The sequence below is a fragment of the Conger conger genome, chromosome 1 (genome assembly GCF_963514075.1).
Source record: "Conger conger chromosome 1, fConCon1.1, whole genome shotgun sequence".
Lineage (NCBI taxonomy): Eukaryota > Metazoa > Chordata > Actinopteri > Anguilliformes > Congridae > Conger > Conger conger.
In genome coordinates, this window is record NC_083760.1 from 50897700 (window position 1) to 50921930 (window position 24231).

The window sequence follows — 24231 nt, forward strand, 5'->3', positions numbered from 1 at the left end:
CCTCACTTGACCGCTAGAAGTCCAAAATATATACTATTGTACCTTTGAACTTATCTATGCTGCCAGTATGTTATAAAGCGTTTTTTAACAAGAATAAGTTTGCTGATGATAATTTAAGCTTAGATTTAAGATAACCTTTTGATATTTGTGTATTTGTTTGTATGAGAATACAACCTTGTAGTAATAATGAAATATTTCTACATCATACAGAAATATTTCCAGTGCTTCACCTGATGTTGGATGCTCTGTAGCTTCACAAATGAGCGACCTCAGTGTTTGGAGGAGCTATGGAAGGGGTGTGGGCCAATCAGGGGATGACAGGGCCATTGATGACTCACTGCTGACCAGTGGGTTCTTGATTAACTCGCATTAAAGTCCATAACGGCTCCAGTGTCGACCTTTCCACTCCAGCAAGCTGAACAAATGAAAACCGGGTTGACTGCTGACATTAGCCAGCTGTACACCGATGACTGCAGGACTCAACGGTTGTGCTCTCAACGAGCCTTCGGCAAAAAAAGCTTGCGCTACAGAGAAGTGTCGATCCACAAAAAGAAGCAATAAGTGAACTATTAGTATACAAGTGCCGTTCGTTTTCACAATCAGACATTAATAGTTAGACATCTTAATGGTTAACATATTGTATATTTAAATGTAGTAAATTCACAACGCAGAGAACTGTAATAACTGATTAATACCAGCCTGTACAGACATCATTTACACAATTTTTTATTTTTATACAATTCATACAATTGAAAAAATTAGCAGTGCATCATTTACAATTAAGTCGTGTCCAACAGGTATGTAGAATTTTCCCTGCAATATCTAGTACTGTAAGAGGCTGATTCAGAAGATCATGTAGTTTCCACTCAGAGGGTTCTTTTCTTCACTTGTCTGGTGGACTGGAGGCCACATCATCAAATATATACTGGTGAAAGGAAAAATTATTACTTTTTTCCACTGGTTGACAAGAAGTCATATCAATGCGGATATGATATATTATTACGATTCTACCATGAAGAAAAAAAATCTACATTGCACAGATGGCAATCAACAGCACCTTTCACACAATCACACACACACACATACACACACACACACACACACAGACAACCCTACCTGAGATGGTGAATGAAGAATGGTGCTGATCTCAAACTGAACTCTTTACAGTGCTTCTCTCCCATGCCAATGGGTTGACTTCACCCATATAGGGCTCTCTGTTCACTGCAGTGGGTGTCCTTACCTGAATATGAAAATGCAGGGTGGGTTAGTTCAGCTATCAAGACCACTCTTTATTTTTACCAGTCTGTGCCACCTTGAAGCTGTTTCATGCTTCCGAATCCTCAGATGATTAGAGGTAACTTTGAATTGATTTGGTGAGATGTTTGCACAGGGTGTAGAATTTGTATGTTTTGTTGCAATAAACCATTTAAAAGTCCACACACATTTTGTGTTTGAGATTTTCATGTCATCCTGGAGTTTTCGACTTGTGTTCCATACTGATCCAAGTTAAACAATTGCCATTTTGGAAGAAGTATGCATATTTTAGGGTCTTACTGCTATTTTTCCAAGTTTGTAAAACGATTTCCCACATGACATGACTTATGCATAATTATGGGATGACATTGCTAAATGTTAACACAGAGCTGGCCATGGGAGGTGGAGGGTGAATTGGGCTCTGGGGGCAGGGTAAGGGACTTCAAAAAACCTAAGTCACTGCTCTTTGAACATTTTGTGGCCATTTTAGATACAACCAGGAAGAGAACGTTGATGTGTGTAGGCCTTTACAAGGTGGAATTTCCTGGCAATTTTAACCTTCTGATTGAAAGTTTGACATTCTCACTTAATTTTCTTGGATTCTTCACTGCAGTGGTATTAGCTCAAGGCTCCTGCATTCCCTCTTCAAAATTGTGTTGGCTTTCAAACCAAAGCTACTGCCTCCTGACATTAACGTCCTTTTATTCATACTTTCATCGATCAATTAGTGCCCATATCAATGATGTGCATATCCATACCAACATTAGGACATTTGTTTTCATACAGAGAGTGGGCACTGTGTGGAACAGCGTGCCAGGGCATGTAGTGGAGGCAGAAACACTGGGGGTTTAAGACCAGGCTTGATATGGTGCTAGATACTATTTAGCAATTAGGCAAACTAAGCAGTAGGTACACTTTAGTGGTAGGAAAAGGCGGGCACTGCTGGGCTGAATGACCTGTTCTCATCATTATGTTGTGGTAAGTGCCTTTGACTCTCACCTCATCCCTCTGTTTCACTCGTTTGTACACAAACTCCGAGAAGGCCGGTCGGCCGATGAACCGGCCCTCTCCAGGTGTGACCTTCAGGACCCCATCCTCATATACCACCTTCCCCCTGGAGATGGTCACCACGGGAACACCATGACACACCATGCCCTCAAAGATGTTGTGGTCGACAGCTTGGTGGTGGGTTTTTGCAGAAATTGTCCTGGAACGGAAGTGTGTCAAAAGGTCTAAAGGTCAAAAGTAGGACACATGGGCAGGACAAATTGAGTCAATTCGTAGAGACAGAGAGTCTTGGTGTTCAAGTTCAGGCCTGACATAGTGGTGGAAACTAATCAGTAAGTAAATTATTGTCAGAATCATAACATAAGAACAAGAGAATGCATAATGATGCAGTCTGAATGGCCTCTTCAGGAAAATCCCATAACATTCACTCAAATATGCAAAAATGACTGTTGGAGACCTAGTACCCATGTGGTGGAGAACCCTGTCATCTAAGGACACAAAAGCAGTCCACAGCATATCCGTGCAATTCGTGATTCCGGAACATATTTCGTAAAAAGATTAAACGCAAATGAGTTTTAAATGAGCCAGCTAGCACGTTCATTCTTCAAAAAAAGCAATTAACCAGTTTTTGACATACACATTATCCAGAGTATTGTTTCTAAATGGCCTCTTAGAGAATATTCTTGTCTGTGCAGAAAAAGTTTCAAAGATCTTCCTGATATGTGATGTGAGAATGCAAATGTTCAGATCAATGAGATTATCACCTGTAAAAACACTGATTTCAATTGTTCATTGAACCCAATAACAATGTTGGGAGGTCGAGTTAATCTGTTCTTGTTTTTCCAACCGTTTAGAACACTGACCGCTACCTAGACAGAACCCTACCTTCAAATGTTGGCAGTCAGTTGAATGAACATTCAATAATGCAAATCAAAAACCATTACAACCACAGACTTAGTTAGTGCAAACAGTGCCCCGCTATTCTAAAGTACATTGCTCTATTATATTTGTAAACAAAGGCTTCCCCTTTTAATAATAGAATACTCAAATAAATATCATATTCATTGACTTATTCCCATAAATGGGAAACGAACCAGAGATATTTTTATTTGACCATTCTTGGCATTGTGAGCTATTTTTTTCCACGAGAGCTTCCATTAAAAATGATCACTAAATTATTGTTTCTAAGTCTAGATGAAATAGGTTAGTATGCAGAGAAAATCGCCTTCAACCAGACCATGAAGTGTTTTGTCCTAGAACATTGCGGCGGTGACCTGGTCATGCAGGTTCTTCCTATACAACATACGGAGAATCTGCCCCTTTCTCACCCCCTACTTGACCCAGCTCCTGGTCCAAGCGATGGTTCTGTCCCGCCTGGACTACTGCAATTCCCTCTTGGCTGGCCTCCCAGCGTCCGCCATCAGACCCCTCCAACTTATCCAGAATGCAGCAGCTTGTCTGGTCTTCAACCTTCCCAAATACTCACACGTCACCCCCCTGCTTACTTCCCTCCACTGGCTGCCTGTCATGGCTTGCATCAAATTCAAAACATTGGTGCTAGCCTTCCAAGCAGTTAAGGGGTCTTCCCCAGCTTACCTACAAAAAATCATCAGACCCTACACCCCTGCCAGACCTCTTCGTTCAGTCTCCACAGGCCGCTTGGCACCTCCCCCTCTCCGAACCTCCACCTCACGCTCACGACTACATTTTACATTTTACATTTACATTTTAGTCATTTGGCAGACGCTTTTAATCCAAAGCGACTTACAAGTGCATAGGTTCTACCACAAGTCAAAGCATCACATCCAGAACTAGAAAAATACACCTGGACTGCTGTTCTAAACATATAGTCGTCATCATAAGTGCAATTTTTTTTTTTTTTTTTTTTTTTTTTGGGGGGGGGGGGGGGGGGGGGGTTAGACAGGGATAGGGGTATCAGAAGGGGGGGGCGGGGTAAATCAGGAGGGGGGACTAAGGTAGAGTTTGAAGAGGTGTGTTTTGAGTCTGCGTCGAAATAGGGGGAGGGATTCTGCTGTCCTGACAGTGGTAGGCAAGTCATTCCACCACTGAGGAACCAGAACGGAAAACAGGCCGTGAACGTGCAGCTCGACCGCCAGGTGCCCGTAGAGAGGGAATCGTAAGGCGACCAGAGCTGGCAGACCGGAGTGGTCTAGCTGGGGAGTAGGGAGTGATCAGGGATTGTATGTAATGTGGGGCAGTCCCCTTAGCAGCCTGAAATGCCAACACTAGGGCCTTGAATCGGATGCGTGCGGCAATAGGAAGCCAGTGGAGGCCAATGAGAAGCGGGGTGACATGAGCCGACCTGGGCTGACTGGTGATCAAGCGGGCTGCAGCATTCTGGACCAGCTGGAGGGGCTTGATGGCGCACGCTGGGAGACCGGCTAGGAGGGAGTTGCAGTAGTCCAGGCGGGAAATGACGAGCGCCTGGACTAGGAGCTGGGTGGCTTTCTCCGTCAGGAGATGACGGATGCGGCGTATATTAAACAGAAAGAACCTGCAGGTTCTGGCAGTGGAGGATACTTGTGGAGCCAGGGAGAGGCAGTTATCAAGAGTCACCCCAAGATTCTTTGCCGTACGGGAGGAGGAAACTACAAAGTCCTCCACAGTCAGTGAGAGGTCGATTGACGGAGAGGACTTAGCAGGGATGTAGAGAAGCTCAGTTTTGGCAAGGTTGAGCTTCAGGTGATGGGAAGTCATCCATGCAGAGATATCAGCCAAGCAGGCAGAGATCTGTGTGGTGATTTGGGTGTCAGGGGGGAAGGAAATGAAGAGTTGGGTGTCATCAGCGTAGGAGTGATAAGAGAAGCCGTGGGAAGAGATAACAGAACCAAGAGACATGGTGTATAGCGAGAAGAGGAGAGGGCCAAGAACCGAGCCCTGCGGGACTCCAGTTCGTAGGGGTTGAGGGTCGGAGAGTGCGCCCCTCCAAGTCACCTGGTAGGAGCGACCAGAGAGGTAGGAGGAAAACCAAGCGAGTGCAGAACCTGTGACACCCATCCCAGACAGCGATGAGAGCAGAATCTCATGGTTGACTGTATCGAAGGCGGCCGACAGGTCGAGGAAGATGAGGACAGAGGAGAGGGATTTTGCTTTAGCAGAGTGGAGTGCCTCAGTGACCGCGAGCAGGGCGGTTTCAGTGGAGTGGCCACTCTTGAAGCCAGACTGGTTGGGGTCATGGAGATTGTTGTGGAGAAGATAAGTGGACAGTTGGGAGCAGACCGCCCGTTCCAGGGTTTTAGCAAGAAAGGGAAGAAGAGAGACAGGCCGGTAGTTGTTCAGGGCAGAGGGATCGAGAGTAGGTTTTTTGAGGAGGGGAGTGACTCTGGCCCTCTTCAGGGAAGAGGGCATGGTGCCGGAAGAGAGGGAGGTGTTGATTAGAGAGGAGAGAAAAGGGAGAATGTCCTCAGATATAGATTGTAGGAGGGGAGAGGGGATGGGGTCAAGAGGACAGGTGGTCGGGCGGTGGGAAGTAAGGAGTTTCAGCGTGTCGGCGTCAGAGAGGGGAGAAAAGGAGGTTAGGGAGTTGGGGAGGGTAGGAGGGTCAGCAGGGGTGGAGGGTTGGGAGAAGGAATTGCGAATAGCATCGACCTTCTTTTCAAAGAAGGAGACAAAGTCATCAGGTGTGAGTGATGAGGGGGGTGGGGGGGGAGGGGGGGCCAGAAGAGAGGAGAAAGTTGAAAACAGTTTGCGGGGATTAGAGGCGGCCGCGTTAATTTTCGAGTGAAAGAAGGAAGATTTAGCTAGAGAGACAGAGGAATGGAAAGATGATAAGAGGGCATGGAAGGAAGCCATATCACTGGGGAGACGGGACCTTTTCCATTTTCTCTCCGCCGCCCGCAGTTCGGTTCGGACAGCTCGTAGAGCATCAGAAAGCCAGGGACTGGGGGGGGAGGCCCGAGCTAGTTTGGTGGTGAGGGGACACAGAGAGTCAAAGGAAGATGAGAGGGAGGACATGAGAGTTGTAGCCGCATCATCGGTAGACAGTCGAGAGAAAGACTCCGCAGATGGTAGGGAGGAGAGGATTGTAGATGAGAGGGTGGAGGAAGACAGGTGGCGTAGGTTCCGTCGACAGGTGACAGTGGATGGTGGGAGAGATGGATGGGTGTTAGAGGAGAGTGGAAGAGAGAAAGAGATGAAGGAGTGGTCAGATATATGGAGTGGTGTTACAGAGAGGTTGGTTGTTGTGCAGCTCCTTGTGAAGATGAGGTCAAGAAGGTTGACTACTATGGACTACTGTCTGTTCTGGCTCCACGGTGGTGGAACGAACTCCCCGTTGAGGTCAGAACTGTAGAATCTCTCCCCACCTTCAAGCGCAAACTGAAGACGCACCTCTTCAAGCAGCACCTCTCCCCATCCCTCCCTACATCCCTGTGAACCTTAATTGTTGTCTTTGTGATTTACTTTGTGTTTTGGTATTTTTAGTTGGCTAGGTAAGCAGTATTTGGATAGTTAAGTTTGGTCACTTTTGCTTTGTTGTTTGTTTATTTGTTGATTTATCTTTGTTGTACAGGTAGCAATTGAAATTGTACTTCCCTCTAGGGTCTTTCAGCGCACTTAGCCCTGGTTATGGGTATGCACTTTGTTGTACGTCGCTATGGATAAGAGCGTCTACCAAATGCCAATAATGTAATGCAATGTAATGTCATGTAATGTCCTTAACACAGAGTGAAGAATATCAAAAAACAACCGTATCATTTAATGTTTTTATTTATTTGTTATTAATTACTGAAGTGCACCATAATTTAATTTCAATCTTAAATATATGGGTGCATCTTTTTTTTTTATATCAAGCAGAAAGTAGGCTAAACTTCAGATCAATGAAATGTCAGATAATTAAATGTTTATTAAATTAGGACTGTTACCACATGAAATTTCACACATCTTTAGCAATCATATTACAAAGATTACTGCTGAGTTTGCTCCGTATCTATGCTGGCAATAGTAGGATGCTTTGCTTTCATATAATTATGCATACTAGTTGTTCCACCCATACAGTATAATACTTGTACTTTCTATGTGTGAATGGGAACTCAAATTATTCTGATTGCGCTTCACCTTGATTGGAGACAAGCTAACATAAACATTTATGTTATATAATGTTAGCCAAGCTCAATTTTGGATCAAAATAAAATTGTTTTTGTTTTTGTGTGTTTCACGTGACAATTCCTTTTCCATTCTGATGTTAAAACTATCAAAATTAATTAAACATTGATTATTTGTCATTCAGGGTATAAAGTTCAAATGAGTATTCAATATTTGGATGTTCATTTACACTCGGTGATCACTTTATTAGGTAGACGTGTACGCCAGCTTATTAATGCACCAATCATGTGACAGAAACTAAATGCATAAAAGCAGGGAGATGTGGTCAAGTGGTTCAGCTGTTTCAGAACAAATGTCAGAATGAGGAAGAACTGTGATCTACGTGACTTTGACCGTGAAATGATTGCTGTTGCCAGACAGAGTGGATTGAGTATCTCAAACTGATGATCTTGTTGGATTTTCGCACACAACAGTCTCTATAGTTTGCAGAGAATGGTGCAAAAAAACTAATAAACATCCACTGAGCAGCAGTTTTGTGGGCAGAAACATGTTGTTAATGAGAGAGGTCACAGGAGAAGGGCCAGGCTGGTCAAAGCTGACAGGAAGGTGACCGTAACGCAAACAGTCATGCATTACAACAGTGGTATGCAGAAGAGCATCTCTGAACACACAATGCGTCAAACCTCTAAGTGGATAGGCTACAGCAGCAGAAGACTTAAGTCTAAAAATAAGTCTAATAAATACCTAATAAAGTGCTCACTGAGTTTATATCTCTAGTTACAGCATATTACAGTAATCATATTACAGTAATCAACTTATGATAAATTCCATTTTTATAAATAACATTACAAGATGACTGCTTTTGAGAGCGTCAAGCATTACAGAAGCACCAATAAAACTATGTAGCAGTAGCAGTCCGAGTTCTACATAATGTTTTGGGACACAGAACTGACTTAAAGACTTGAGGGTGATTAATATGAAAATAATACGCTTTTACAGCTGCATTAATAAAAACACCAAACAGGAAGTGCTTCAAGGCAAACCGTCATACTGCAGAGGAATGGTAGGATGCGACTGGCATGCGAGAAGACACACAGCCACACTCCTTCTCCTGAAGCATTGTCTAATATGTTTGAAACCAAAGCTTACCATGAACCATTTTATATATACTGTATATGCATAGAGACATACTGGTAAAACGGGGGTGGTTTTGCATACATAAAATGAGAAATATTCACATATTTAGAGCTCTGCTTACACAAGAGCTTTAAGATTAACTTTGATTTCCTGTGAATTTGCTGGAGTCTGTTCTCCTTGCTGATCCCACATCAGCAGTTTCTTCACCAACCTCCAGGGACCTAGCCTAGATTTCTATAGGAAAAAACATAGCGTGGACCATGTTACGTAAGCCTCATCAGGGGCTGGGCGCCTGCATGCATTGTCTTCTAGCCATGGGCCTTTTAGCTACGAAGCGGTCATAACAATGATGACGATAATCGCATTCTGCAGGAGGTGAACACTCAAACCATCTACACACATGGAATATGGCCCATGGACAGCCCCACAAACAGGCTGTCAAAGTGCCTCACCTCTGTCCTGGGGTTCTTGTATTTATGTGTTTATTAACAGACTTAAGATGGCTGTACTGTAAACTGTAAAGTCACAAAACAAAGATGGGGGCGGCCTGCAGCTCTAAGGTTTCTCCAGTGCTAATAGCGAATGCTGCTCTACTCTGTGCAGTGAAAGAGGAGGCTGTTTATTGTACGTGTGATTGGAAAGGCTTTGCTTGATCTACTTCATGTGATGTCATGATGCATCCGAAAAGGTACTCTGTAACTGGGATTTAAGAGATCCATACAGCATTTACTGTATGTATCAGAAGAGCTGTTGTTATGTGTGCTGTTCAGTGGAGCAATGCATGTATGTAAATGCTGAACATGCATACAGTTACGTAAGCGTATTAATTTACTTCATTGGAATACCGTACTTAAATATGACAGTGAGCAATGATTCATAGACTTTATTTCATTCTAAAACCATTACTCGTAATCCCATGGAGCTTTACAAACAATGGGGATATGTAGTGCAATTTCTAATACCTTAGAGTGCAAATTAAAGATAGAACAAAGTAAAAAAAAAAAAAAAAAAGTTTAATTAAATACAAAATATCAAACTTTATTGCATGAAACAGTACCATAGTTCTTGCTGTTGTACTATGAGCTGCAAAAATGCAATGCTGTAATTACTGATTCAAAGTTATATAAAAGCAAAAAATAAGCAAATCATTTTAGGTTGTCACCCTCAACTGTGACTACCTATGAGATCCAACTAGACTAAGTCACCATTAAACCAGCTAGTAGTAGAATGCATTTATTCTGACATGTAGCATCGCTGAAATCATATATGATCTGCTCTGTGAATCTAACAACCATTATCCAGGTCAAGTGAAATTAAAATGAAAATGTATTTACATTTCAGTTGTAGAAGGAGTAACCACTACGCATACAGTAGCAATGCCCTGCCAAATGTTTTGCTACTGTAGTGTAATTCAGTATGAGACATTTACTCATGCTAATATTAGTGTCATTTTTATGTGTTAAAGGGTTGTCAGCCAACTATGCAGAAAGTTCACACAGATGATTTTTTTTTTTCTGTCCTCTTCAGATTTCTTATGCAATCATATTTATTTAATGTTACACTTTAAGTTTAAGATTTAATTTGTTTACCTTCCAAACCTACCTTCCAGAATTTTGTTGTTCTTGACTGCCCTCTGCTGTTCATGATTGAAAAGATATCATAGCAGGATCAGAACAGTTCTGCAAATGAGTATAACTGGTGGATGTAAGTTTTATGCTCGCCTTACCTTGTGGCCTTAGGGTCCCACACGACCAGGTCAGCATCCGATCCCTTTGCAATCCTCCCTTTGCGAGGATAAAGGTTAAAGATTTTCGCTGCATTGCTGCTGGTGACGGCGACAAATCGGTTTTCATCCATTTTCCCATTATGCTGAGGCAAGAAATGACATCATACTTGAGTTTCAACACACTTCAAGACTGGTGATTACATTTCTGAATATTATAGATATGGAAATGTTAAATGTTACATTTGTTAAATGGTGCATTTCTGTACATAAAAAAAAATGAGTTATACTTAAACTAAATATGCTGTCACTGCTTGAAATGTACCAGTAAAAATGTTTCTCTTAAACAACGTATACAAGTCCTGTCCTTGGGTTCCACTTTGGGGCTTTGATAAACAGTTAAATCCCAAAACTCTTTAATGTGAGTCATTAATGTGAGTGGTTCACTTCATTGCGTATTATTCTATTTTAATAGTAAATACAGCGAACAAAATGACAGTGTAAAATCACTAAATGGGGTGTTGGGTCAAAAGCTAGTACGATATAATATGTGAAGGAAGCAAAAAAAGATGACTGACCACACCCTTCTCCCATATGACAGACATTCTGTCCTCCACCCCATTAACTCCATTGGGGATTTTGGTGAAGTCGTCTTTCCCGAGAGCCTTCTGGCAAACTAAGAAGGTGCAGTTATCAGTGCCTGTCACACTGAGGTCATCACTGTAGAAGAAAGAAGCCGTCATGCTGTCAGCACACCCAAAGGCCACAACACTCCAGTCCACTGCAATCCATCATTCACTGAACAAATCTAGGAACATTCCGGGCTAAAACCCTTTGTTCATAGAATTTGCATATTGGTGGTGAACACATCCCAGGTCCTATTTCCCCGTTTCCTATTTTCACGTTTTTCACATTTCTGCAGCTAAATCGGAGTAGATTCAGAAGAACCCAGACAGGCTAGCATTTGAAAATTGTGCATAACACTGCAAATATGTGCACTTGTAGATTAATTCATGTACACTCTACTTGGTACTTTAAACGGAAAGACTTTTAAAACCGTTAATTGATTACAAAATTCAATAATTACACCTACAATTTCCATCTGGAAATAATTCCAATGCATGCAGATAGTGTATTTGTAGCATTTGTTCTGTTAGAACAATATTGTGAGCAACAGCTGTAGTAGGGTGTGTGAAGTGGAGGAGCCTCTCACTTGGCCAGCAGGTCCATTAGGTACCCCGGGGTGCTGGGGTCCGGTCTCAGTGGGGGGCCCATGACAAAACCTGCAGCATGGGCCCAGTCATGGTGCCAGTAGTGAGTGCCATCAATGCCCAGCCCAGCCGCAATTGGCTCACCGAACACCACTCGTCCTATCGGAACGCATCAGAAAAGAGGCAACAGTTGATGGAGAATCTCAAACCGCAGCCATGCTGTACCGTACACTGTGAAAGGCATACACGCATCAGCATTCTCTTCCTGGTTGTAAAACGGCAACAAAACGTTCATAAGGGGACGGGATGTAGGTAAGTCCCTAACCCTGCCCCCAGAGCAGTTTCCCCCTCTTGTGGATAGCTCTCTGCGTTAACATTTAGTAACGGCATCTGATAATTATGCAAAAATAAACATTAGACCCTAAAATATGCCACCAAATTGCAATTGGAAAAGTAAGGAACTCAAATCGAAAGCTCCAGGATGATATGAAAAACTAAAAAATATGTGGGCCTAAAAAAGATCAATCCAGTCTCACAACAGACACAACTTAACAAAACGCTAGAGTAGTGTTTCTCAAACTGTGGGTCAGGACCCACTGGTGGATCACAGGGGTTTAAGTGGTTTGCAACGGACCCATGTGACAAAAATACTATACAGCATAGCAAATACATTCACAGCAGTCTGACTACAACAAAACAAGACTGGAAGGACAAATACAAACACCATCCTGCAAGAACTTAAACCAAAAAAAAACCAAACCGGTTCGAACAACACTAAAACAAAACAGTATACTAGAAAGTTACACAGATTTAACTATCTGGTGCTGTAACAGAATAAAGTGCTTAACCTACATAACATGCACCCTCAAGGTCCCCCAAATCCTACATACCCCCAATACAACTTCCCAGGTCCACATCAACATCCCAGTGCGATCCTCACCGTTCCTACGTGCGGCAGCGACTACTTTGGCGGCCGATTTGCTCATGACGTGGACCACGTAGAGCGGGCAGTTGACAGAGTGGGCGAGGGTGATGGCGCGCTGGGTGGCCTCAGCCTCTACATCCTCTGGTCGGCAGAGCTCGTGGCCCTCAGGACCCGTGATGCCCAGGGACAGCATCTTTTTGACCCCCTGCAGGACACAGGAGAACATACTACATTTACCCTTTGCCCCACAGCTTTTGCTTTTGAAGCGCAAAATGCCCTCTGTGACCGGTCCTTCCATGTTGCTTCTGGTCTGAGTGGTATGATATGATCTGAGCATAGTAAGGCCTGGTGACATAGGTTATCATTGAGTAAGGTCTGGTGACATAGGTTGTCATTGAGTAAGGTCTGGTGACATAGGTTGTCATTCAGTAAGGTCCGGTGACATGGGTTGTCATTCAGAAAGGTCAGGTGACATAGGTTGTCATTGAATAAGGTCTGGTGATATAGGTTGTCATTAAGTAAGGTCTCATGACATAGGATGTCATTGAGTGGATATTGCTGTAGCAACATCATGGAAGTGACAGATTCCTAGCAAGCTAGCTATCTGCTATGCTGTTACTAAATAAACATTTACAACTGTAGTTTGTGACTGATAGAAGGAACATAACATATGGTAGGAAAGTATCGTCTAGCTGGTTACATATTCATCTAGGTATTTGCCCAATGTTCTCCCATTTGAAACATGTAGCTGCTTACAATACTTACAAAAGCATACAGTATGAGTACGGCCCCACAGGAATGCACACTTCCTCTCTAAAATAAGCAAGCAACTTCATAGCCCGAGGCAATTGGTTTCTGGATCCTCTAATGTGTCTTGTGTGTTTGGAAGACACTTATGTTTACTTTGAATCAAATCAAACTTGAAGTTTAATAAACAATCTTCTTTGCATAAAGTACTTCTTTGCAGCTAAAACCTCATTGCTTCAGAACATTTTCTCATGGTCATACAAGTTTCCAATATTTATCCTTGCTACCCTCTAGTGCTGGTGAACTGTAATTACAAATCTCACGTTGAAAGCAAACGTAAAAAAATTTACTTTTTTTTTTTTCAGTTTCATTTTAACATTTAACAAAACTACCTTATGAGGTATATATTAGGTAAAGATACACTACCGTTCAAAAATACACTATCCATCAACATCATACAGCCTGGATATCTTATTTTCAGGTTATCCTACAAGCGATAATAAAACTATTTGCATTCGAATGGATCTCAATGGAAATTAGGGGGTGCGACTAGATTCAGCTGTAAATTGCTGATACAGTATGGAACACATTTGTTGGCTAAATGGCTTTAAGTCACCAAGGGTCCAAGGCATGAAATGCACCTCAAACCATCATACTGCTGCCAGATATGCAGTAGATACTACATTAATTGTTTCTCCTGACAAATTTCCATGTTGAACTCAATTAAAAGGTGACCCCAAACTTTTTAATGGTATAAGAAATGAAAACCATTTACAACCACTTTTAATTCCCTTTCCTTTTCACATCTAATTCTCAGTCATAAGAGTTTGTTCAATTGGCGGTTTTCCTCCATTAGTGCAACAGGGGGCATGCTAACATGATAAGCTGATAAGCTTTTGCAGGCATTGACACATTTGTGAATGATAAGATACTTGGTAAAGGATATTGTGTATCATGGCACGGTGACACTACTCTGTTGCTCCCCTTTTTTAAGACATTGTTTGGACTTTGAGCAGGATGTGAAATGTTCCACGATTAACACACCATGACTTAACCTGAAACAAAAAAAGAAAAGACCTAATGAGACATCCTGTCAGGTCTCCCAGCTCTCTCCCACAGGGAAAAATGTTTTCAGTCAGCAGACAGATTAGACCCTGGGTACAATGTGTATGGAGTCACCAGGCCTGCCAGGTAAAAATCCCAGGTCTGGGGCAAAATCATAGTCAAAAAATGAGAATATCATGGAAAAGTTTTTTCTTTTATTTAAAAAACGTTCTCATTCTAGATTCATTACACATAAAGTGAAATATTTCAAGCCTTTTTCACTTTTAATCTTGATTCTGGCTTACAGTTGATGAAAATAAAAAATCCAGTACCTGAATAAAATTTATAATACAGAAATGTCGACCTTCTGAAAAGTATGTTCATTTATGCACTCAATACTTGGTCAGGGCCCCTTTTGCATGAATTACTGCATCAATGCGGCGTGGTGTTATGGAAGCCCAGGTTGCTTTGATAGCGGCCTTCAGCTTGTCTGTATTGTTGGGTCTGGCATCTCATCTTCCTCTTGACAATACCCCATAGATTGTCTGGGGTAGGAATTCTCTATAGAGAATCTATGGGGTTCAGTTCAGGCGAGTTGGCTGGCCAATCAGGCACAGTAATACCATGGTTGGCAAACCAGTTACTAGTAGTTTTGTCACTGTGGGCAGGTGCCAAGTCCCGCTGGAAAAGGAAATCAGCATCTCCATAAAGCTTGTCAGCAGATGGAAGCATGAAGTGCTCTAAAATCTCCTGGTAGAAGGCTGCATTGACTCTGAACTTGATAACACACAGTGGACTAACACTAACAGATGACATGGCACCCCAAACATCACTGACTGTGGAAACTTCACACTGGACTTTAAGCAAAAATTCTATGCCTCTCCACTCTTCCTCCAGACTCTGGGAGCTTGATTTACAAATGAAATGTAAAATTGACTCATCTGAAAAGAGGACTTTGGACCACTGAGCAACGGTCCAGTTCTTTTTCTCTTTAGCCCAGGTAAGACGCTTCTGACATTGTCTCTGGTTCAGGAGTGGCTTGACACTAGGAATGTGACACTTGTAGCCAATTTCCTGGACATGTCTGTGCGTGGTGGCACTGACTCCAGCCTCAGTCCACTCCTTGTGAAGCTTGGCAATCATCCCTGTTGCCTGTGCACCTTTTCCGACCACATTTTTCTCTTCCAGTCAAATTTCCATGAATATGCCTTGATACAGCACTCCACAATGAGGGTATCAATGAGTGTCTTCTGGACAACTGTCAAGTCAGCAGTCTTCCCCATCATTGCCCAACCAAGTATTGAGTGCATAAATGAATATACTTTTCAGAAGGCCGACATTTCAGTATTATAAATCCTTTTTTTGATTGGTCTTAAGTAATATTCCAATATTTTGAGAGACTGGATTTTTGCTATAAACCGTAATCATCAGGATTAAAACTAAAAAAGGCTTGAAATATTTCGCTTTGTGTAACGTCTAGAATTTCACTTTTTGAATGAAATTACGAAAAAATGAACTTTTCTGTGATATTCCAATGCACCTGTATATTCCTAGGACACAACATATCCAGTTGTCCCCCCTGACATTGGCCCTGCTTCAGACAATCCATCCAGCATTGAAATCGTGACCTTGGAATTATAAGGTTCTATCTGTGTTCTGAGTAGGATTGAGATATTGAACTTCAAAGCTTTCACATCCTACACTACACAGGGCAGGTCTTCATAGAACAAAATGGCAGACACACTAAAAGTACTCTTTGAATGTATAATATCAAAACCCTATCAAATTGTCTTATAAGCAAGATATTTATGACACCAACTCATTTTCGTCAGTTACAGTAGAACCTTAAAATTCTATGGTCTCAAAATGCTGAAACACACCAAAGAGCAGCATACTGTACACCATGACCCTCCAGGACAGTTTGAGATCCTGCATTAAAGAAGGGCTAAGGTGCTAAAGGAGAATAACAGTCCCTGGTGTAAAATCCAGCTATGACCAGCTTGAAATACCAGCTACCAGCTCTTTCAAAACATAGCTTGAGTTGGTCAAACTATGTTGAGTAGAGAGCTGGTCTAATTGGTCAACCAGCTACCAGCTGTTTCAAACGGGGATATCCCATCTCCATGCTAAAGCTGCTTCTGTTTTTCTCTGTGTTACTAGCTCAGAATTCAGACCTGGTACTTTTATTCTGTTCTCATTCATCAGGAACTCGCAGATAACACTCCCTGGTTGTCTTTCTAACCTGCTCACCTTCATCTAGTCTGTAAAGCTTTCTAATCAGTCACTTTCAATTGAATTGAATTACATTTTATTTGTGTAGCCATTTTCACCAAAGAGTAACAGAAGGGCCTCCAGATAGCACACGAGGTAGTGAGGAGAAAAACCGCCAATGGAGGATGAGCCCATCCTCCACTGGCTGGCTAGGTGTAAAGGTAGCATGGCTATAATATAAATGTAAAACAAAATCTATCAATCAAATCCAATGGTAACAGCTGAGGTACTTCTCTTTCTAACTCTCAAACACAAATTCCCAACCTTCATACAGTTGCTCTTATAGATTCTGCAGACAGTACTGGTTTCTCCACAACCTGACCCGCACACTCTCATGTTTCGCATGTCAGTTTGACATCTTCCTCCAGATGTACTTCACCCTGCTCAGTTATAACCTTTCTGAATCTGACCTCTTGCTGGCCACCCTTTCGGCTGACCTATGCACTGCTCCTGTTTTTATCACCCCAAAAAAACTGGGGATAACCACAGACTCCTTCCTCTTTTTCACACGTACAGTATGTCCTTCGGATCCACTCTTGCTGCTTGCCGTTTTTTCTCGCTCCAGTGGTGATTCTCCTATTAACAACTCCCTTACAAGTTTCTCTTTACACTATACTACCAAAAGACATCAGTCAAAGAGTCAGTGCACCTGCCACAGCCTTGCTAAAGCTCTGTGTATTCTCCTCCCTAGCTTTGTGACAGACTGTTTCTTCTACAGTATGTACATAAGAAACCTTAAACAGAACTGCAATGGTTCAGGACCTTTGAGAGATTTTTACAAAATGACATAAGGTAACTTTTTTGTTCCCCATATTTATCTCTTCTACCAAAATCTGGATTACCTGTGATTACCTGTAGGTCACAAAACATATGCAGCATCTAATCTGCAGGGCACCAGCTGAGCTGCACAGTTATTGCACCCAATCTGCACGATTGCCGCAGGGTGATATGGGCCCGACTGACAAGAGGTGTCGCTATAGTGGGGTCAGGTGGGAATAACCTGATGATCATCCCTCTACGTACTGCCTTGTGGGGTCGGTCAAAGCCCTACTTATGAAAGCTTGCAGGAAGTGAGTCAATTATTTACTTGTCCAGTATCTCATAGTTGTACTACAGTAACCCAGTTAGAAAATCTGCCACGGTTTGGTTAAAGCACCATGCTGTGGTGCATTGATGAGACCGAAGACTCAGACTGAGTCGTGACTATGCCAGTGAATGTGGCCAGCAGCTATAATGGGCATGGCATAATTGGCAGTTGCATAGGGAATGGGAGAGTACCCTCAGTTTGTGATTCACATTTCATTGCCATCTAGCAAACGCCGATCGGGTACCTGTAGACTGAATGTTAAAGCCGCATATGGATAGTCTTCCTCTGACTTGCAGCTCTGAGTACCACGGTTGTGTAAGCTTTCTTTGGGCTGAGAGCATTCGGTTCGAATGCCTTGCCCCTCCTACAGTATGTAAGAGAGCAAAGGAGGATCACAGACCACACTAATATATGTTCCAACATGTTTAGACTAATAACTATGCCAACTCAGTGCTAGTAGCTTACTTTTGTTCAATTTTAACATTGTTAAATGTAGGCTTGATCAGTTCCTTGCCAGATTTAACCAATTTAAGTGACAGGGAGCTAGTATCACACCAGAAGGCAGCGCTACACCCCAACATCATTCAGTACATCATATGAGAAAAGAACGCTCAAAACAAGTTTCAAAGCACATGCATCACAAGAGACAGCAGCTTTTTACAGGTGTTAAAATATATGGGAAGTGTCTTTCATCTCTTATCTAAAGTAATACCACAGTTAAATATTAATAATTTACTGCCATGTTACAGTACGTCCTTGGTTTTAAGTTGTAATGTTTAATTCCTGGTTATTCTTTGTCTAAGTTTATCTCAGGCCCTCCATCACCCTATGTACTCCACCCCCTTTAACTGATTGGACCATTCCCCTTTAAAATTTACTTTTGAATCATTGGAGAGGCCATTTTCTAATTTGCTACTATTTCTGTCATTTTGCCTGTGATAGTGCATATGATTTGTTTTGTTCTCTGTCTGGCAAGTTTGCAGCCATTTCATATTTTTGCTGTTTTTTCCCTTACAGTTCTGTGATATGATTAGCCATGTAATGTATTTTGTTGTACCCATTACCAGACTTGTGACGGTCAATTACCATATGTCTCTCTTCAGTTATTTGGCTTTTCCCATTCCAATAGATGACAAAGGGATTTTGCATGCTTGTTAATTATTATATTAAGTTAAATATTATTGCTTACTCATAATGAAATGTTTTGTTTAACGAAATGGGCGGATTACATTTTCTTTGTTAAATTAGCTTGGGTTATTACACTGAAGTCAGTGGGCAAAAATACCTTTTGCACTCAGCAGCCATACTTCTGGGTCCTTCACTATCTGGGCCCTCCCACCCTTTCCCGTTCCTATTGACACTCTATGGTCAAGAAGATTTGCTTTGTGGCAGTCTGGTAAGTCCAACAAAACACTTTCCGTGGATTTCAATTTCCTACTCAACTGTTCCAGAAAAATATACAGCACCCACAAATATTAAACATGCAGAGCAGTAACAGTAAAGTTCATCAATTGTCCAGTGCTTTTAAGGAAGATACCTGAAGTGGATTTTAGCACTCACCTCTGCTATGATATCTCCGTTTTCTGCATGCACTTGGGCTATGCCACCAATCGCTTTACACTGAGAGAAGGCAGCATATAATTCGTGATCCTGGAGCATATAAACATCCTTGTATGCCATGAACATCTTGAAGGAGGTTACACCTTTCTCTTTGGCCAGGGTCTCCATCTCCTGTTTGACCTACAAAACAGTTTTAAGATAGCCAAGTTAATTTGGAGCACGGGGCATTTGTGGCAAATGTAGCCTACATTGCTGAAACAAGGTGTAGCATGCTAATCTCATACACAACTGTCAAATCATCCTGCTTGGGCAGCTCACTTTTGTAATTATCAATAGAAGAAATACATATTAATAATATTGCTGCAAAAATAAGTAGTGGAAAAAATAAAACGGGCAATAATTTGTTTTAATCAGTTATTACAGGATGGGTAGCAATAGAATATCAGTATTCCTGTTTAGCATGAAACTGTTATGAGCTTTGAGGACACCTGCTGCATATTGAAATTAAGGAAGACAACTGAAAAAATACTAAGTGTATTTGTTCTCTCTTGAAAGGTGTCACAAATCAATTACTAAAACTATTGCATGTTTAATAAAACAGCACTAAAGTGTCATTGAAGAGAGATGTCATTTTTGTGATTTTGTGTAAAGCTAAACAGTTCTCACATGTGAAAGCATAATGTTGTTATTGTACTTGAAAAGGCATTTCCTTCACAATGTTTTTAACACAATAGGCATTTTGTCTGATGCATTTTAAAAATGGATTGCCTTGCCAGTGGTTGAGACTTGAGAGTATCACATCAACTTAGAATCTTACAAATGCCTCACTGATCTCCAGTCAGGTTGTATTGTGTATATTCTGTGATTCTTCAAATGCTGGTTCAATGATTAACTTTAAGCTCAAGAAATGTTAACATTTCTATTTAAAAAATGCAGAATAAGCAGGACAGAAAATTGGCTTTTAATGTGCATGACCTAGCCAAAGTCCACACTACCTCACATCCTGGACTGTAATAGAATTAACACGGCCTCTCTCCTGAGTTTCCCAATGCACTGCAAAACACCTTGAAATCATGAGGTATTATTTAAATAATTATAGCCCGAATGTTAAGAAATGGGTGGGTGTGTGTAGCAAGAAAAAAAGACAGAAAAGAGACAGCGACAACCTAGGAAAAAGACACAATTAAAGAGTGTAAGCACTCTGTAGCCCTAATACTCACACCTTATCTCTCCAGTTTTTTGTTTTCTTAAAAAGCCTTAATAAAGGCCACCCTCCTTTCATATTTCTCCCGTATTCAGGTATAAAACGGAGAGAACGAGAGAAAGAAAAGGGATCACAGCTCAATATCATGGCAGGGGGCTGAACCCCTGCCTGCAAGTGGGAGGTTTGCATATGGGTCAAGAGTCTGCCACCCTACAGATTGCACCACATGTCTTTCTCTTCTCACTGTGCTGTTTCATGAAATCTATTTTTAGGCAGTGTTGTCCCTGCTGAAAAAACAGCTGGTTGACCAGTTCAGACCAGCTCCCAGCTTGACATGGTTTGACCAGCTCAAGCTATGTTTTGACCTCAGACCAACTCATACCCAGCTAGACCGGCTTCATGACCAGCTTGGGCATGTAGGTTGGCCAACTCCCAGCGAGACCAGTGTATGACCATCCTGACCCGCTCAATTTTTAAGCTGGTCAAGCTGGCATAGCTGGATTTTACAGCAGGGGTGTTACGAGTCAATGATTTTGTTACAGTAATCTCACAACAGAATATCGACTCAGACTCACAGTAAAATAAGTTAAAGGCCAAGTGAAGCTAGGCTAATCCCAAAAATGTAATCCATTATTGTTTATTTATTGGTGTTTGCCGCATTGACTACCCTGCAGTTCTGGCGAGATGGAATGTGTATATACCGTGTCGCTCCACCAGGTGACAGCCATATGGAGGGAGTAATCACAGCACACTTTCCCATCAGCTTTGCTCCTCCATTTGTCGTACGCCTCCAGGAGAGATGAGCCTTTCTCAGGCATGACAAAGTCCAGAATCATAGTAGTGCCTCCAGCCAAGGCGGACTGGGAGATACAGGAAACATGGGTTGCACCCTGTGTTACTTAATTTTGCCTGACCACATACTACCACACAATGTACATAGTTTATTTCACAGACAGTGATAGTGTCATACAACAATTCCATCCGATAACGATATGCAAAACTATACAAAGTCTGTGCCCCTGTTACTCCAGTAGACCATGTACCAAAGTTCCACCCTCCCCAGGATGGCAATCCCCGGGCCTACCGAGACCACTACTGTTAGGTAGATTAATTAGGAAATGTAATTTACAATTGGTAATGTAATCCTTTAGATTACTTAACGGTACAAAAAAAGGTATGAAGAAAATATGTATAGGTTGCCAAACACTGGTTATCCAGTTTTTTGTTTTGAAATTTAGCCTAAATACAGCATATTCTTCAAGATTTAGGCTACATAATTTTTTACTCAAATTTTACTCAACTAAATAAAGCTTTTCGTTCATATTTTAAGATTGAATTGGCACATTTCCAAAATATAATATGGAGGAGAACCTACTGCTTAAATGGTTATACAAATAAGTCTTTCAATCCAATCTACTGTCATCAGGCTCCTTGTTTATTATATTTATACATACAGACTGAAAATCATTACAGCAATTTAACATGGGACACCCCTTCACAGCTCAACCCCAAATGACGTTGGCTCAGACCCAAATGTATTCAAACATTGGTGATGCCCCTGTGAAAAATCTGAGAGAAACATCTGATTTTAGAGCCTGAGGTACAGGAACCTGTTTGGCACCTGTATGGCAAAGTGCCACCAGAATCATCCACAAAGAAATCTGAGATGAAAGTAAAAATCCTTGTATAGTTTCTCACATTTTATACAGTTAGAGGGTCAAAATAAGACCATACAACACAGGCAAAGTTGGCACAGGACTTCTGAAAACATAGCATTCTGTGTATTGCATGTTTACTATTTATCCATCCATCCATCCATTATCTTAACCTGCTTATCCTGAACAGGGTCGCGGCGGGGCTGGAGCCTATCCCAGCATGCATTGGGTGAAAGGCAGGAATACACCCTGGACAGGTCGCCAGTCCATCGCAGGGCACACACACCATTCACTCACGCACTCATACCCACGGGCAATTTAGACTCTCCAATCAGCCTAACCTGCATGTCTTTGGACTGTGGGAGAAAACCGGAGTACCCGGAGGAAACCCACACGAACACGGGGAGAACATGCAAACTCTACACAGTGCCACCCACTGCACCATCTATGCCGCCTGTTTACTATTTAATCCCACCAAAATAGAAAAATGTAAAAATCATAGTATCAAGATTTAAAAAAGGTTAACTGGTTTTTAAGATGTCAAACACTCAATGGGGTCAAACTGATCACAAACATAAAAGCAGGGTTAAATCTTGGGTTCCAAATTAAATATTTATCTTATATATGACTTTAGTAATGGCGGCAATGGGGAGGTAAAGTGGATGTCCCGCTGAATTACATTTCCGATATACTGCTAAATGCTATGCTAACGCATTTCAACATCGACGACAGGAGCAACAACTTCATATAAACACACTGATTCGCTCCTCTCTTCCAGGCATGGAACAGTGATTGTGGGATTTCCCTTCTTGCAGGAAGCTTGCATTTTACACCTTTGGCGGAGGGAGGAAAAACGACGGTGCAAGGGAATATAATTGCTTCCTTCCCTTTTCATAATTCATAACCGAACCCTACTGGCGTTGCCTCCCTATTTCATCCAGGCATTGAAGCACCTTCAAACCACAACACTGTTTATTTCCCTCTCCCTTCTCTGTAAATGCGCTGACGTTGAAGCGTGATTGGCCGGACCAATTTTCAACCAATGAGCTTGAATTATTGTACAGTTAACAGTATATATGTTCGTCAACAGTATATTTTGAAATTTAAGGGCTATAAACACAGGCAGAGGTTGAGTCAGTGAGCCTTTTTTCAATGATAAGAAGGGATTTACAATGGTCTTATAACAACGTTTTAACCCAAAAATCTTCCGTTTTGTGATTTGAAATCGAACCACGGAACTAATATTAATACAATTCAATGAATCAAACCCTGCCCAGGGTTGTCTGTTCGAGTTAATAACCAGCGTCGTGATAGGCTATCCGATTGCTGTTTAGGATTTGCTGACCCGCTTATATTGGACTTCGTTAACTAATCTGAAATGCGCTAGTTTTGTAATTCGAAATACTTATGACTGACTTGCGGTGCTCCATTTAGGTGAAATATATTTTGAACAATGATTGGATTTGGTAAATCTTTGTAGGTTTTCTGACTCGCATCGGTCTCTGCGTGGCCCTGGTCTGAAGTAAGGTAACATTGACTTTACCTTAGTCCCCGTGTAGAAGTCGTCCACTGCCCGGGTTCCCATGAAGGCTAGCTCCATGTGGGTGTGGGTATCGATTCCTCCAGGTATAACCAGTTTATCAGTGGCATCTATGACTGTAACTTTCCCAGGAACTTTCAGGTTTAATCCGACCTCATGAATTAATCCATCTTCAATGTACACATCGGAAATAACGGAACCGTATTCATTGACAACTTTCCCCCCTTTGATGAGTATCTTGCTTGGATTCGTCATATTATTTTACTTTTTATCCTTTACCACCAATAAGAAAAATAAACCTGGAAATGTGTCACTTCCTGGTTCTCTTCTGAAAACACGTCCCTGACCTCCAAACTTTTTAAACCAAGGCACGAAGACTAATGTCAAGTGTATAAATACCATCAGTATTGCTTAGTTCACATGAGGTCCAACCCTTTGTCGGAACAGCGAATGACGCAGTAGCAGCCGTAAATCATTTTATCGCAAGTACACAGACACTATTAAGGCGCTCTTTAAGCTACAATTTTTGGCGTCCCCATTTTACGGTTTCATTTTTATAAGATTATGTACTCTAAAAATATAACTATACTCTGAATAATATAACTCAAAGGATAAACTTAATTTTAACGTTTAAAAGGCACAGAATTTTTTTTTTGTTGCGTCATACCGCATTAAGTGGCCCATTCCCACAATGGATTATATGACCCCATATTTACCTTCCATTTGCCTAGATTAAAATCACTGCATTTCATTTCTCAACACTTGAAATTCTCAAATTTTAATCTGATTGGGCTATTTCAC

The 24231-nt window shown here is 41.7% G+C and overlaps 1 protein-coding gene across 4 annotated transcripts; it reads right to left on the minus strand.

The window, feature by feature from the left end:
* Window positions 1–709: 709 nt before the first annotated feature.
* dpys (dihydropyrimidinase) lies at window positions 710–23858 on the minus strand. Of its 4 annotated transcripts, XM_061230716.1 has the most exons (10): window positions 23434–23857; window positions 20937–21095; window positions 19032–19211; window positions 12338–12527; window positions 11400–11556; window positions 10765–10906; window positions 10190–10332; window positions 2254–2461; window positions 1117–1240; window positions 710–925 (listed from the first exon to the last, which is right to left on the minus strand). In XM_061230716.1, exons 1-9 carry the CDS (start codon window positions 23683–23685, stop codon window positions 1148–1150), a joined length of 1524 nt encoding a protein of 507 aa, XP_061086700.1. In that variant the 5' UTR covers window positions 23686–23857; the 3' UTR covers window positions 710–925; window positions 1117–1147. The 4 variants fall into 4 exon arrangements, with proteins under 4 accessions (XP_061086700.1, XP_061086710.1, XP_061086727.1 ...); XM_061230726.1 differs by lacking the exons at window positions 710–925; window positions 1117–1240; window positions 2254–2461 and adding exons at window positions 6265–8697; window positions 10066–10099 and having other exon boundaries at window positions 23434–23858; XM_061230735.1 differs by lacking the exons at window positions 710–925; window positions 1117–1240; window positions 2254–2461 and adding exons at window positions 8675–8697; window positions 10053–10099 and having other exon boundaries at window positions 23434–23858.
* Window positions 23859–24231: the final 373 nt, after the last annotated feature.

Bases quoted from the DNA above. Each gene is read 5' to 3' on its own strand.
- dpys (XM_061230716.1), bottom strand. From the start codon at position 23,685: ATGACGAATCCAAGCAAGATACTCATCAAAGGGGGGAAAGTTGTCAAT. The intron at 19,212-20,936 runs GTATATACACAT...ACTGTTTTGTAG, and splicing joins TCACCTGGTGGAGCGACACG to GTCAAACAGGAGATGGAGAC. The intron at 12,528-19,031 runs GTGAGTGCTAAA...TGTGTCCTGCAG, and splicing joins ACGGAGATATCATAGCAGAG to GGGGTCAAAAAGATGCTGTC.